The 13543-nt window shown below is 30.8% G+C and overlaps 1 protein-coding gene across 11 annotated transcripts in view; it reads left to right on the top strand.

The window, feature by feature from the left end:
- LOC139516439 (girdin-like) overlaps window positions 1–13543 on the top strand; it is a 59903-nt gene that overhangs the window by 35888 nt on the left and 10472 nt on the right. For all 11 annotated transcript variants that reach the window (XM_071306548.1, XM_071306546.1, XM_071306543.1 and 8 more), the window contains 8 exons: window positions 417–506; window positions 5117–5230; window positions 5706–5829; window positions 6747–7478; window positions 8611–8756; window positions 10941–11027; window positions 11570–11627; window positions 12255–12360. In XM_071306548.1, the coding sequence (XP_071162649.1) occupies window positions 417–506; window positions 5117–5230; window positions 5706–5829; window positions 6747–7478; window positions 8611–8756; window positions 10941–11027; window positions 11570–11627; window positions 12255–12360 (1457 nt within the window). The remainder of the gene's footprint in view (window positions 1–416; window positions 507–5116; window positions 5231–5705; window positions 5830–6746; window positions 7479–8610; window positions 8757–10940; window positions 11028–11569; window positions 11628–12254; window positions 12361–13543) is intronic.

Genomic DNA, 13543 nt, shown 5'->3' with positions numbered 1-13543 from the left:
AGTCATTCCCCTACCCCTTCTTCCAAAAACAAAATATAATAAATAAGTACTAAAAAAACATTATTTGTCTTATGATTAGCATTAATTATAAGGAAATACCTTTTTCAAAAAGTCCTTTATTTATCTTTTTTATCCAAATATCCTAAAACGGATTTGATATGTAACATGGCCATCCTTTTTCATCATTTACAAATAATAATGCATTATTCTTTGTGTTGGTACATTTGTATTGTATATTGTCTTCATGAAGAAACTATTTTATCAATTATTGTTTTCCTATCAATTTTAAGCTTGATTTTCCATATTTGGTACAAAGTCTGCAGGAAACAACTTACAAGTAAGAGACAGCTTGGTTCTTCACTTTGATGTTTAAATACTTCCATAGTTTTTGTTATAATTGTTTTATTTATTTTCAGTCGGTACAAAGCCTTAGAGAACATGATGGAAGAAGCATTAGTGAAGAACATGGAAATCAAAGAGGACAAGATTTTGTCATTACAGAGCAGGTAGGCACCACATATATATGTCTTTACAAAATTTTCTTTTGCATATAATAATTTTAAAGCATCATCATGCCTTGGAATTATGAATTTAAAGGTAAACATTTGACTGCCTTTATATGATCATCTTTGGTGCATTGGAGACTAATAGTGAAAAAAATGTTTTGTACCTGCATAGATGTAGGTCACTCCAGCCTCTTTCAATCTAGATTTGGTTGTATTGCAAAAAGTACACATACCACATGATCTATTCAATAGAGAACCTTTTTCCATTTCATTGATTTACTCATGATTGTGACTCAGGACATGAAACTTAAATTGTTTGAATACTATTACTTTTCACATTTTTTGTTCTCACTCTGAGCCAAAAGAAAGCAATACATTACAAGTGCAAGCATTTCTGCAAATTTTTATGCCAATTTTAGTGAGTCTGTAGTGACTCTGTACCGTACAGAACTAGTTGGCTAAGAAGACAAGAATGTTTACATAAATTTATAACAAGAATTCATCTTTCTTGCTTAAATTTGGAACCAATAATTTATAAAAAAAAAAGTTTGACTGTCTCAACAAACTTTGGAACAGAAAAGCTGAAGAGACTTAAACTTTGAGTCTTTCTTTACAAAATTCATAGCAAATATATAAATAGATTTAGATTTTCTTAACAAATTTTGAACCAAAAAAATGAAACAGCTGACATTCTCCACAAACTTCAGAACAGAATAAAATTAGAGCATATGCAGTGTTTTCCATTAAAATTGTTTTAAGAATGTTGGAATGACTTGGAGAGTGGTGTTCTTTAGATTAAGAGCACTGTGGTATAATTGATTTAAATAGGAGTAATAGGCTTATGTCAAAAAGGATGGTGGGTTAATTTAATGCACTGTGGGTCCTCAATGCTTACCTTTATGATCCTTTATTAAAAAAAAATATGCAAAACAATGTATAAAATGCAAAATTTCTGTAGATATTCTGTGCCATTCATTGTTGAAGTGATGTTGAAAGTTATATTAGGCCAACTAAAATTAATTGGTAGATTTTCATCCAAATTTTTGAAAATAATGGGGCGGGAGGGAGGATTTTATTTTTTAAATTTTATTTCATATGAAACCCTTTTGTGACGAGTTATTCATATATGCAAGTGTAATAATAAGCTTATATCATGTATACACAAGTATGAGAAATCTTACATAATATTTCAAATCCTTAAATAAATATATCTAATTGCGGCTTTAAAAACTCAACAACAAAAACGTGTGAGAAATACTCTCTTCAGTTAGACTACATGTACCTACACAAAATGTATTTTGGTTTCTAAACAATGGTTTGTATTACCATAAAATGAAGCAAATGCATTGGTATGCAACACAATTATTATGAGTACAGAATAAAATGAAAACTCAGAGAGTGTTGAAAATAATAGGGTTTGTACTTTATATACAAGATGAAAATATAATTATCATGTAAAACATGAACTTAGTAATAAAAAAAAAGTTGTTGTTTAATGAGTCTTTTTGGGTGTATTGAGACATTTGCTATTTGTCAACATAAAAAGACAGCCATGGGTACAATCAAAGGGCTTGCATAAATAAAATGCGTATGTTAGTCGACTTTTTAAATTCAATAAACGGTCATACATCTAACAAGTTCGTGCTTGTGTTTCAATATCTATAATTCAGTCATGTTTTCTGTATCAATGGTTTCCACGAATCTTGTGCTTTGGTTATCATTTACAGTTTAAATTTCCTGAGACAAAGTCATTGCATAAATCAAAAAGTCCGCAGTTTTCTAATCACAGAAATTTGTGACATACCGCGATTTGCAGTCTTAGAAACAGCGTTTTTACTCGTAACACCAATATTTCATGTCGTTCTCGTTATCAATCTTTACTCTCGGAAGATGATGTTATCATGATAGAGCAGCGGAAAGGTTGACTTAATCATTTTGGTTAGATTTACTCGAGGTACAAAACCGAAATTTGAAACAGGAAGCATTGAATGAAACGAAATTTTAATGGTTTCCGGTAACGGGAATGAACAAAATCCAGAAATCGTAAATTTTATAAAATAAAAAAATTCGGGGCGGGGCGATTTCAGAGGGGCGGGCGGGGATGAAAATCTATCAATTAATTTTTATTGGCCTTATCCAATGACCTGTTAATTTCATTCTACTATAAAAGATACTTTTAAACGAGAAATTAAGAAACCTGCAATTGTTTTAATGTTTCATAATTACAAAAAAAATGTGTATTTATATTTAAGTAATACAAACATTTATGCATTCATGTTGTATTTTGTGTATTAGGCCTTTCTTAGGTCTCTTTCTTTAATATTTACAACCTTAAATTTATTTCCTCAATTGGCTTATCTCAAATTAAAAAGAAAAAAATTAAAAGATTGCAAAACTGCTATTTTCCTTTAAAAAATGCAGTGCTATTCACAGCACATTAACCAGAAAAAAGTAGAAAGTTTTGGATTTAAACCCTATGAAAACAACCCGAACTATATTTTGATGGGGTTAATTTAATGTTGATTGGGTGTAGTTATGTAAATAAGGGAAGTTTACTTTGTACGGTAAACAGGGTTATTTTAAGATCTTGTCCTCAGAAGTCAGCGGATATCCAGGTAATAACTGTACCGCCACTCCTTGAGGGTTTTTGTGTCGACAGGAAATAATCCATGACATTTGTCACCTTGATACCCAATTTATTACAATAATCTATTGATAAGAATTAAATAGCAACATATGTGGTCCATTTTATCTGTTGGTCTATTTCACATCACAAACACAAGAGAAATCAATCCCTCCTATTAGATCTTTAATCGATAATAAAGTTTATTTGGCAGAATCATTAGGTTTATATATTTTTTTGTTCAATGTAACTTTCCTTTTGGTTGACATGAAGTGTCAAATTTCTTTGACAAATTTTATGCTTTGTTGTAAGTTTATTATAATGAAAAATGGATATGAGAAATGAAACAGTGGGTATTTTACTGAACAAAATATTTTATTTAATGTTGTCTGCATCAATGAATTTGCTGTTTGAAATAGTCTTCCTGGGAAAATAGCAACTTTTGAATAATAGAATGATAAAATTACGTAAGAGTATTATGTGGCCTAGATTAGAAGTTATTTTCTGCATAAAATTGATCAGGTTACACAAATCATCATTTTAGATACATTATTATAATTTAAAAGCTATTAAAAGTCATTATAGAGCAATGTCATTATGGACATTAAAAGTACATTTCTACAATAAGGAATATTCTGAAGCCCGTTTTAATAGATTCAGAATTAGATTAGAACATTTTTAATCAAATTTCAAGTGTTAATAATATTTATCCAAGATAGATGCTTTTATTTTCTGTAAATTTTAAATTCAAAAAATGTTGTTAAACATTTAAAACCCTTAGTTTTTTCAACCCTCCCAATAATAGATGGCCGAAACCCTATTCCAATGGCTAAATTTTTGAAATTTTGTTTTTTCGAAGGTCTTCAACCTTAGGTCCTCAAATTGTTTTGATAGCCGAGTCTAATTTTGATAAAATGCTCATCAGGCAAAACTAATTTATAAGCTTATTATTCTTTGTTGACTCTTTTGATGTAGTGTAAGTGTATTTAAATTTGGATTGTTATGAGCGTAAAGAAGATTAAATAAGTGTTCAAGAGTATAAGTCCATTAAGCGCCTAAACTGGCGTAAAATGTAGTATTAGTTGCACAGCTGTACAGTAAACAACTTAGAAATTATCTTTTGGTCAGCACATTTTGATACAGTAAAATTTGATAAATTTGTATTAGTACATTACCCTCAGACATGTGTAAAAGAAAGCCAGGCGTTTTGTGCTTAAAGAATGCTTATAACAACTTTGATGAAGGTGCACTAGTTTAGATGTATTAATTTGACCTCATGAATAGTCTGCACATGAAAACACCCTGAGATACCTTTTCCCTTTAACATCATCATGTGCACCTAACTTCATAGGATTGCACTTAAAAGTTACCTTTCGAAGGTTGCAGAAATGTTTAATATGGTTCTTGTAACATGTTGGGTGTATTAAGAATTTCAATAATGAGACATTAATATTCAGATGCAGACAGTGTCAGATAAAAAAATTCAATGTTCAATGTTAATTTATCCATTTTGAAAATTGAAAACCAAGAGAAAAACTGAAAATTGCATGAACACCCAAACGAAGAAAATTTTCTATTACATGTTTTAAATTGTTTAACTGATTTTAAATGTTTTGGTTTAATAAATCAACAAAATGATATGATAATAATTGCAAATGTACCAAATTTGCTAGATTACTGTTATTTAAAAAAAAAATCTCAACATATTTAGAACAGTGTTCTCCCCAGGCCGTTTTAGCGCTGCAATTTTCAGCGCTATTTCAATTTCCCGCTGTTCTATTGTACTTACCGCAGCGCTATCCAACGCAAGCGCGTCGCTATATTTTTCCGAAATTTTCGTATTTTTTCACATTTCCTGCTTAAATTCATGTGGATCATATTAGAACATCCTAGTACATAGTAGTTTATTTAAAGTACATTGTAAAATCAAACTTTTACATTTGACCAAAATCAATTTTTAATGACACTTCGTTTACTTTTCTTTTAGGCTGGATGAATCAAAGAACAGAAATGTTAGACTACAGGAAGAACTTAGAATTCTGAAGAGAGAGTGTGAATCCTTGAAGCAAAGATATGAGGAAGAATCGGTGGGAAGTGAGAGGTAAATGTTGTAAAGTTTTAGGGGCATTGTTCTGACTAAGTATTCTACTAAAACTTCTTTGATGATAAATTAACATTTGATTTATATACTGCAAAGATAGATACCCCTAAACAGTGCCTGTAGAATTAAGAAAAAGGCAGCAGTTTTTCTACTGGTATTTTACATAAACAAATTTATTGACACTTTACACAGGATAGTAACTGCCTACTTTGTCAGGTTGAAAACTAAATATTCCAACATTTAATGAAGCACTTCATGAATATGCTATACATTGCCAGCACAAATTCTTAAATTGGGATTTTGTGAACATAAACATGCATAAGTAAATTTAACAAATATTTTTATCCTCATGCAGATTTGTATATAGTCAGGGATATAACAAACGTTTTTTTTTTTTGTCTAATAATTCATATCACAATTTCTATATTTTAATGCATTATTTAATGTTTTATATAAGTGTATTTCTCTTTTCCAGGCATGGGACCAAAGTAAACTTCCATGGACCATTAGGTGCACTGAGGAATACACATGTATCACAAAATAATCCAACCAAGGACATATTAGACCTCAAAGATCATTTAGTCAATTTAGAAAGAACGGTTGGTATTTTTGTCTCACCCTGCAGAATGCAATAACAAAAAATGAAATTCAACTCTAATTCAAAAAGGGAAGTCCATAAACAAAACTAAAAGCTTGACCATATCAACCAATAGAATGAGTGGAAGACCACTGTCATATTCCTGACTTGCTACAGGCATTTTCCAAAGTGATTGCCAAAGTGCATTACCTCAGGCATAGATAACCTCAGCTGTATTTGGCAAAACTTTTAGGAATTTTGGTCCTAAATGCTCTTCAACTTCGTACTTTATTTGGCCTTTTTTACTATTTTGGATTCGAGCGTCACTGATGAGTCTTTTGTAGACAAAACATGCGTCTGGCGTATATACAAAATTTAGTCCTGGTATCTATGATGAGTTTATTTACATTATATGAAGTTTTTTACTGCCACAGTTCTTTCCTTGCCATTTTGCAATTTACAACCTTAGCATACCAGAAAATGATTTACAGGAAATCACTTGGAATATTATCAAAATATGAATTATTATTCAGATTTGAAAATAATTTCAATTTGATTTTTGCAATCGATATTATTCATGGAAAATGAAAGGGAAAATTTTATGGAGAATAAAAAGTAGGAAGTTACAATAAAAAAAGAAAATGTGCATGCACTTTCATGTGTTTGAATGTTCTTTTATATTGAATAATGATTTCCTCTGATTGCATTATAATTTACCATTTAGTTTCCGACAGTAATAAAATAAATATTGAAAGTGATAAAAGTAGTTTTACACTTTCTTTTAGTTAAATACATAAGGAAATTGATTATTTTATTTTACAAAATATTAAATAATTTTAAAACCAGGTCAAAATGTTTAAATGTCTAAAATTGTATTTACAGAACAATATTATACTAATATGAATTCAAAATGAAAGATTTATACATTTCTTGTTTCAGAATGCCACATTAATGACAGAAAATAAAAACATGAAGTCACATACAGATTCACTGAATCAACAGATTCAGAAACTGGACAGACATAATTCTCAGTTACAGTCGCAAACTGCCTCACTCCAGGATCACAACTCCTCATTTCAGTCACAAATTGCCAAGTTACAAGTAGAATATTCTACTTTACAAGCTCAGTGTTCGTCACTTCAGGGTCAGTGTCAAATTCTTCAGAATCAATTGAATCGTGTGGAGTCAGAACACCAACATTTGATACAAACACATGAAGAGTTGCAGACGACACATGAACAGCTTGTGGGTGATCATGAAGACCTGCAGAGATTACACGAACAATTGTCTAGTGAACATGAAGCCTTGATATCACAACATGGTTCACTGAAATCTTTACACAAATCGTTGAAAAATGAAAATCGTGAATTGACAATACGATTACAGGAAAGAAATGGTAATTCATACGGAATGTCTGTGCAGGAAAAAGAAAAAATTAATGCTGATTTACAGTCTTTTGAAAGTTTAAAAATGGAATATAATCACATGCGAGAGAAACATGAAATTGTGTATAATCAACATGAAAAAATAAGAAAGGATTATTTAGATTTATCTAAGGAACATAAACAGTTAAAAACAGACTACAATTGTTTACGTGGTAATTGTGATGATTATAAGAATCAGTTACATGAGATGGAATTAGAACTGAGTAATCTGGGGAATAAGTATGATGTAAGTTGTTACTTCTGTTATTTTAATTGATAGATTGATTAAACTTGTGAAAGGTCCAATTAAGAATGAGGTCCTTATTGTAAACTTTGAAATAATGATGGATCTATGCATCTTGTAAAAAAGAAGTGAAAGATACCAAAGGGATATTCAACTTCATAAGTTACTGTGGATTCATTTATTATGGTGGGTATCAATTTTCGTGGATTGCTAAAAACTTACATGTTCGTGGATATTTGATTTCGTGGTTTAGCCAATCTCTGTATACAAAGCCTTTTGAAAATATGTTGTCCGTGGAACTCTTGAATTCGTTGTTTACCTGTACCCACGAAACCCACGAAAATTTGTATCAAATGAATAATAATGAATCCACAGTAATAACAAACTGAGCATGCCATGTAAAAAAAAAAAAAACGATGATAAGACAAACACTGGTACACAAAACACATAGATAAAGGAAGATGTGGTGTGAGTGCCAATAAGACAACTCTCCATCCAAATAACAATTTAAAAAAAGTAAACCATTATAGGTCAATGTACGGCCTTCAACACGGAACCTTGCCTTACACCGAACAACAAGCTATAAAGGGCCCCAAAATTACTAGTGTAAAACCATTCAAACGGGAAACGGTCTTATCTATATAAAATAAAAAAACGAGAAACACGTATAAATTACATAAACAAACGACAACTACTGTACATCATATTCCAGCATAGATAACTAAAGACAGAGCATCACAAATCCCACCAAAAATCAGGAACAAATCCTTCTCAACATGAAGGTGAAACAATATGTGTTATGGCAGCAGAATATTTTAGTAAATGATAGCGCCATACTTACATTAACACTATCTTTGAAAACATCATAACCACTGTTTCTGATATGTTTTTTCAGTGTTCAATTACTAAAAGTTGTATTTAATTTCTTAAAATAGAGATTACTTGTTAATTGACATTTTATTTCACTGTTTGATACAGCAGTTACACCATACTATGTAGATTTATATATTCACTAATGTATCAGAGAAACAAATACTTTATTTTTTAGTGGTAAAGATTCTGAACTATGCATAACAAAAATGTATTTAGTCTTTTAAATTATTTAAAAGTTTCCATTCTTCTTTTTTACTTGCAGTCATTATACCAAGCAAACCAGAAAATGGAAGATGATAATAAAAACTTGTTGATGCAGGTTCAGGCATTGCTCAATACAAACTCTGAATTATTAACACAAATACTGAACAGTAAAGACACTATTGCTGAGGAACAGAAGTCTTATTTGTAAGTGAACTAGTTGTATTAAAAATTCCACAACTACCAGAGAATTTTATGCAAAGTTGGGAAATAATACTGATTAGTTGGTACTTTATTACTTTAAGAAATGGTAGTGTTATAGTCATAGAATGAATTGTACATCAATCAGCTATAGTTAGTATAAATGAGTATGACAATGTAGAAAAAAATCAAAATAAGTTAAAGGTTGCAAATCTAACATACTTGGAAAACTGTGCAATCTTTATTAGAAAAGTCTGCAGACTCGTGAAAGTATTTAAAAGATTCCTCATAGTATAATCATAATGTCTGCAGACATAGTTTTATTTGGTTTTTTTTATGTCTCACCTACGATAGTAGAGGGGCATTATGTTTTTTGGTCTGTGCCTCCATTTGTCTGTTCATCAGTCCGTTTGTTCGATCGTTTGTTGTACCGTTCATTCGTCTGTCTGTGCCACTTCAGGTAAAAGTTTTTGGTCAAGGTAGTTTTTGATGAAGTTGAAGTCCAATCAACTTGAAACTTAGTAAACATGTTTCCTATGATATGATCTTCCTAATTTTAATGCCAAATAAGAGATTTTACCCCATTTTCACAGTCCACTGAACATAGAACATGCTGATGCGGCATCTGTGTACTATGAACACATTATTGTTTCTTCATATTATATGTATCTGCTTCTATTTCTAATTGCTAATGGTGGATCTACACAACTGCATGCTCTGAATATTGTTTTTAGTTGTAATAATAATGTCAAAATTAATACTTCATAAGTGTCCTATCCGCTAGTCTCTTTGACCAATTAAATATTTATATGCTGCTGCAATGTTGATGAATATTATTTATGTGCTTTAACTGTTAATTATACCCCACGCAACGAAGTTGCGGAGGGTATAATGTTTTTGACCCGTCCGTCCGTCCGTCAGTCCGTCCGTCCGTCAGTCCGTCCGTCAGTCCGTCAGTCCTGTTTCTTGTCATCGCAACTCCTCTCAAACCACACAACAGAATTTCACGAAACCTTTTCAGATGAAAAGGACATACTATGTAGTTGTGCATATCGACAGGAAATTGCGATTCAATTTTTTTTTTTAAGAGTTACGCCCCTTTGAACGTATTTGCTTAATGTACTACTGCAACAGTTTGTCATAGCAACTCCTCTGAAACTACACAACAGAATTTCACGAAACCTTTTTAGATAATAAGGACATACAATGTAGATGTGCATATCGACAGGAAATTACGATTCAATTTTTTTTCTAGGAGTTACCCCCCTTTGAACTTATTTACTTTATTGTACTACTGCAACAGTTTGTCATCGCAACTCCTCTGAAACTACACAACAGAATTTCATGAAACCTTTTAAGATAATAAGGACATACTATGTAGATGTGCATATCGACAGAAAATTACGATTCAATTTTTTTTCTAGGAGTTACCCGCCTTTGAACTTATTTACTTTATTGTACTACTGCAACAGTTTGTCATCTCAACTCCTCTGAAACCACACAACAGAATTTCATGAACATTTGTAGATAATAAGGACATACTATGTAGATGTGCATATCGACAGGAAATTACGATTCAATTTTTTTTCTAGGAGTTACATCTCTTTGAACTTATTTGCTTTAAGGTACTACTGCAACAGTTTGTCATTGCAACTCCTCTGAAACTACACAACAGAATTTCATGAAACCTTTTAAGATAATAAGGACATACTATGTAGATGTGCATATCGACAGGAAATTACGATTCAATTTTTTTTCTAGGAGTTACATCTCTTTGAACTTACTTGCTTCAATGTACTTCTGCAACAGTTTGTCATCTCAACTCCTCTGAAACCACACAACAGAATTTCATGAAATTTTGTAGATAATAAGGACATACTATGTTGATGTGCATATTGACAGGAAATTATTATTCAATATTTTTTCTTATACAATTTTTTTTTCTTACACTTATTTAATTTCTCCAATGACAATGTGGGGACGTGGGGTATGTGAGCGTGCTCACTAAGGTTCTTTAATTTTTGGATACTATTGTTATAAAATTCATGATTAAAGGAGATAGTAAAATCACACAAATTGTTTTTTTCTGCAATTAAAACTGTTTACATTGTTAAGATGTAAACTAACTGGATTGACACTTCATAGATACATAATTAACTTTCATCTCTTATTTTCTAAATTTTATTTTAGGGAAAGATTGGGTGATCTGAGAAGGCAGAAAGAAAGATTAGAAGAGAAAATAATGGAAGCCTATAAAAGACAAGAAACCCAGAAAAAGTAAGTTTATGATGACTGTTATTGACTCTCATTTTGAAGTATTTTGATTGAGAACTGTCTTTCTTGAATTCATTTGCGCTTTCAGAATTCAGCCAATCCTAAATTGCATCATAAATGACTGAAAAAATAATAGTTTAACCCAATTAACCCAATACTGCTTGAAAGAAAATGTAAACACTTAAAAACAATTATACATCAAGAACTGTTGAAAGTGATAAAATGATAATTCAGATTCTGGACAAGTGGTTTAAGTTGTACTATTACTGTAATCACTAGCCAGTCAACACCATAGTTGTGATTTTGAACCCAGCACAATCTTAATTGACTGAGAGGGTCAGTTTTCCATTCAAAGACTTGTGATTTTCTCAGGGCACTCTGGCTTCCTCTGCCATTAAAAACTGACCGCCATGAAATAGCCCAAAAATAGCACCTAAAAAGTGGCGTTAAAACATTAATCAATTTAGTCTGGAATGCAGAGAAAAATACAAGATTTAGATATTCATAATTGTGCCTATTGTGTATACTCTGAATTACTTTTACAGAAATAAAGGTTTGGGAGCCAGGATAGCCAGGAAAGCTGCAAAGATATTTGTGACAAAGGTATTTGCTTGTATTTTAATAGTATTTTGGGAGAAGATGTGTATTGAAAATTAACAGATTTTTCATACTTCAGAAAAACTTAAATGCACATGTTCGTCAAGTCTTTAAGATATTAAGATAAATTTTATTTCCAATAGAGGGCCCATTATAGGCATAGTCAGTACATCGATTTTTTGTATCACACAATTGCAATAGATAATGCACAAGAAAAAAAAAAAAAAAAAATACAACTGTAAAAAAAACATGAAATATATATTGAGTTAATAATAAAGTAGTCGTGTAAACCAGTATGTTTAGTGTTTATTTACCATGCACCAGAAGCAGCATCACATACATTACAGAAAAAGCTTTTGAGTTGAGTGCTTGCTTGTGGCTGATGCATATGAACAAATAGTATTGTTGTTCATATGCAGGAGTCAGCAAGGGCAGGTGCTTAACGGACACTGAAACCAATACACAAAAATATGAACACTTAAACACTTTACAACACAAGCATAGACTAATACTCCAAAAGAATTACTATATTATAGTCCTTTATATGTTGTTACTTCAGTTAGTTGTTATAATGTTCAAATGGTGTCTTCATATTTAATACAAGCTTTAATACAAATGATTTTTCTCTCACAGAACCATAGAAGTAAGAGTAGAAACAACCTGACAGATCTGAGTGCTGACAATACGTCACATGGATCTAATGAAATTACAGAAAATGGTGACTCGGCTAAAAAATCAGGTAAGTCATGGTCCACAGAGATCAAAATGGTTTGGGGTCAGAAATACAGATTAGGATAGATAATGAAAAAATATTTACAGTAAAATTTAAAAGATGACACTTTTATTGTAAAGGATTTTTTTCGCTACAAAAAGAATAACAAATTAAATTTTGATGGAAAAGTTGAGATTTAAAAAAAGAAGTTAATGTGTATTTCTGATCCAAACCATAGTTATTTATACAAGTTTTGCACAATAACAGAGGCTTGCTATTATGCATAAATATTACAAAAACTTTAGAGAATTTTGTAAGCTTTTCATTCATTAAAATGGGCTGCATTAAAAACTTTCCATGAGGAATTGATAAGTAAGATGTCACATCTATATATTTCTACAGATATGTGGAAATTCACAGTAATAGTATCTTTCTGTCTATAAACAGACTTCCAACAAAGATAGATCTTTGTAACTTTTTCATTTATTCTCTGATGTGCACTTTGTAACATCAACTCTGTCATAGCAGACTCTATATTTCAGCATATTTCAGCGAATCATGAAACTTAAAGATATACCTTGTATATTATATAAGATTTCCCTTTTTCTCAAGAAAACTGAGACTTGGTCATATATATCTACATAAATTTAGAATTGAGGAATCCAATCATACCACATCTACATACTTTTATAATGAGCTATTCTAACAATTTTCAAAATTTGTTTTATTGATTTTGAAGCTTTGCAACAATCTGAATAAAATTCCTCACTTTTGATAAATGTGTTTATTGATAAATGGCCTCTGATCCTAAAAGTCCTTACTTTTATTAATATTAGATAAGTGCTATCAATAATTTTCTGTTTAGTAAGCTACACTTACTTTTTTGTGAAGATATATACAAATAATTTATTCTTATGATGCAAATTATATTTTATGTAAATGTTATAATGCTTTTGAAAATCTTGACATATATGAATAACCTGGCATTACTCTGTATACAACATAATCCTTTTCTATGCTGCATTTTACTTTTACCATGAATAATTAGCAACAAAGTATTCAATGAAAGATGTTACATAAGAAACACTTCAACCTTGTATTTATTTTTTGGATCGCATGTGTAATTTTGTTATAAAAAATTAATGCTGTTAAAATTAAGATTGTCAGTGACTACAAGTTAAAATCAACTTGTAAGATTAACTGAGGTTCA

Source organism: Mytilus edulis, chromosome 3 (assembly GCF_963676685.1).
Source record: "Mytilus edulis chromosome 3, xbMytEdul2.2, whole genome shotgun sequence".
In the NCBI taxonomy this organism is placed as follows: Eukaryota; Metazoa; Mollusca; class Bivalvia; order Mytilida; family Mytilidae; genus Mytilus; species Mytilus edulis.
Note: the sequence above shows the minus strand (reverse complement) of the source record. Positions and strands in the feature narration are given on the sequence as shown.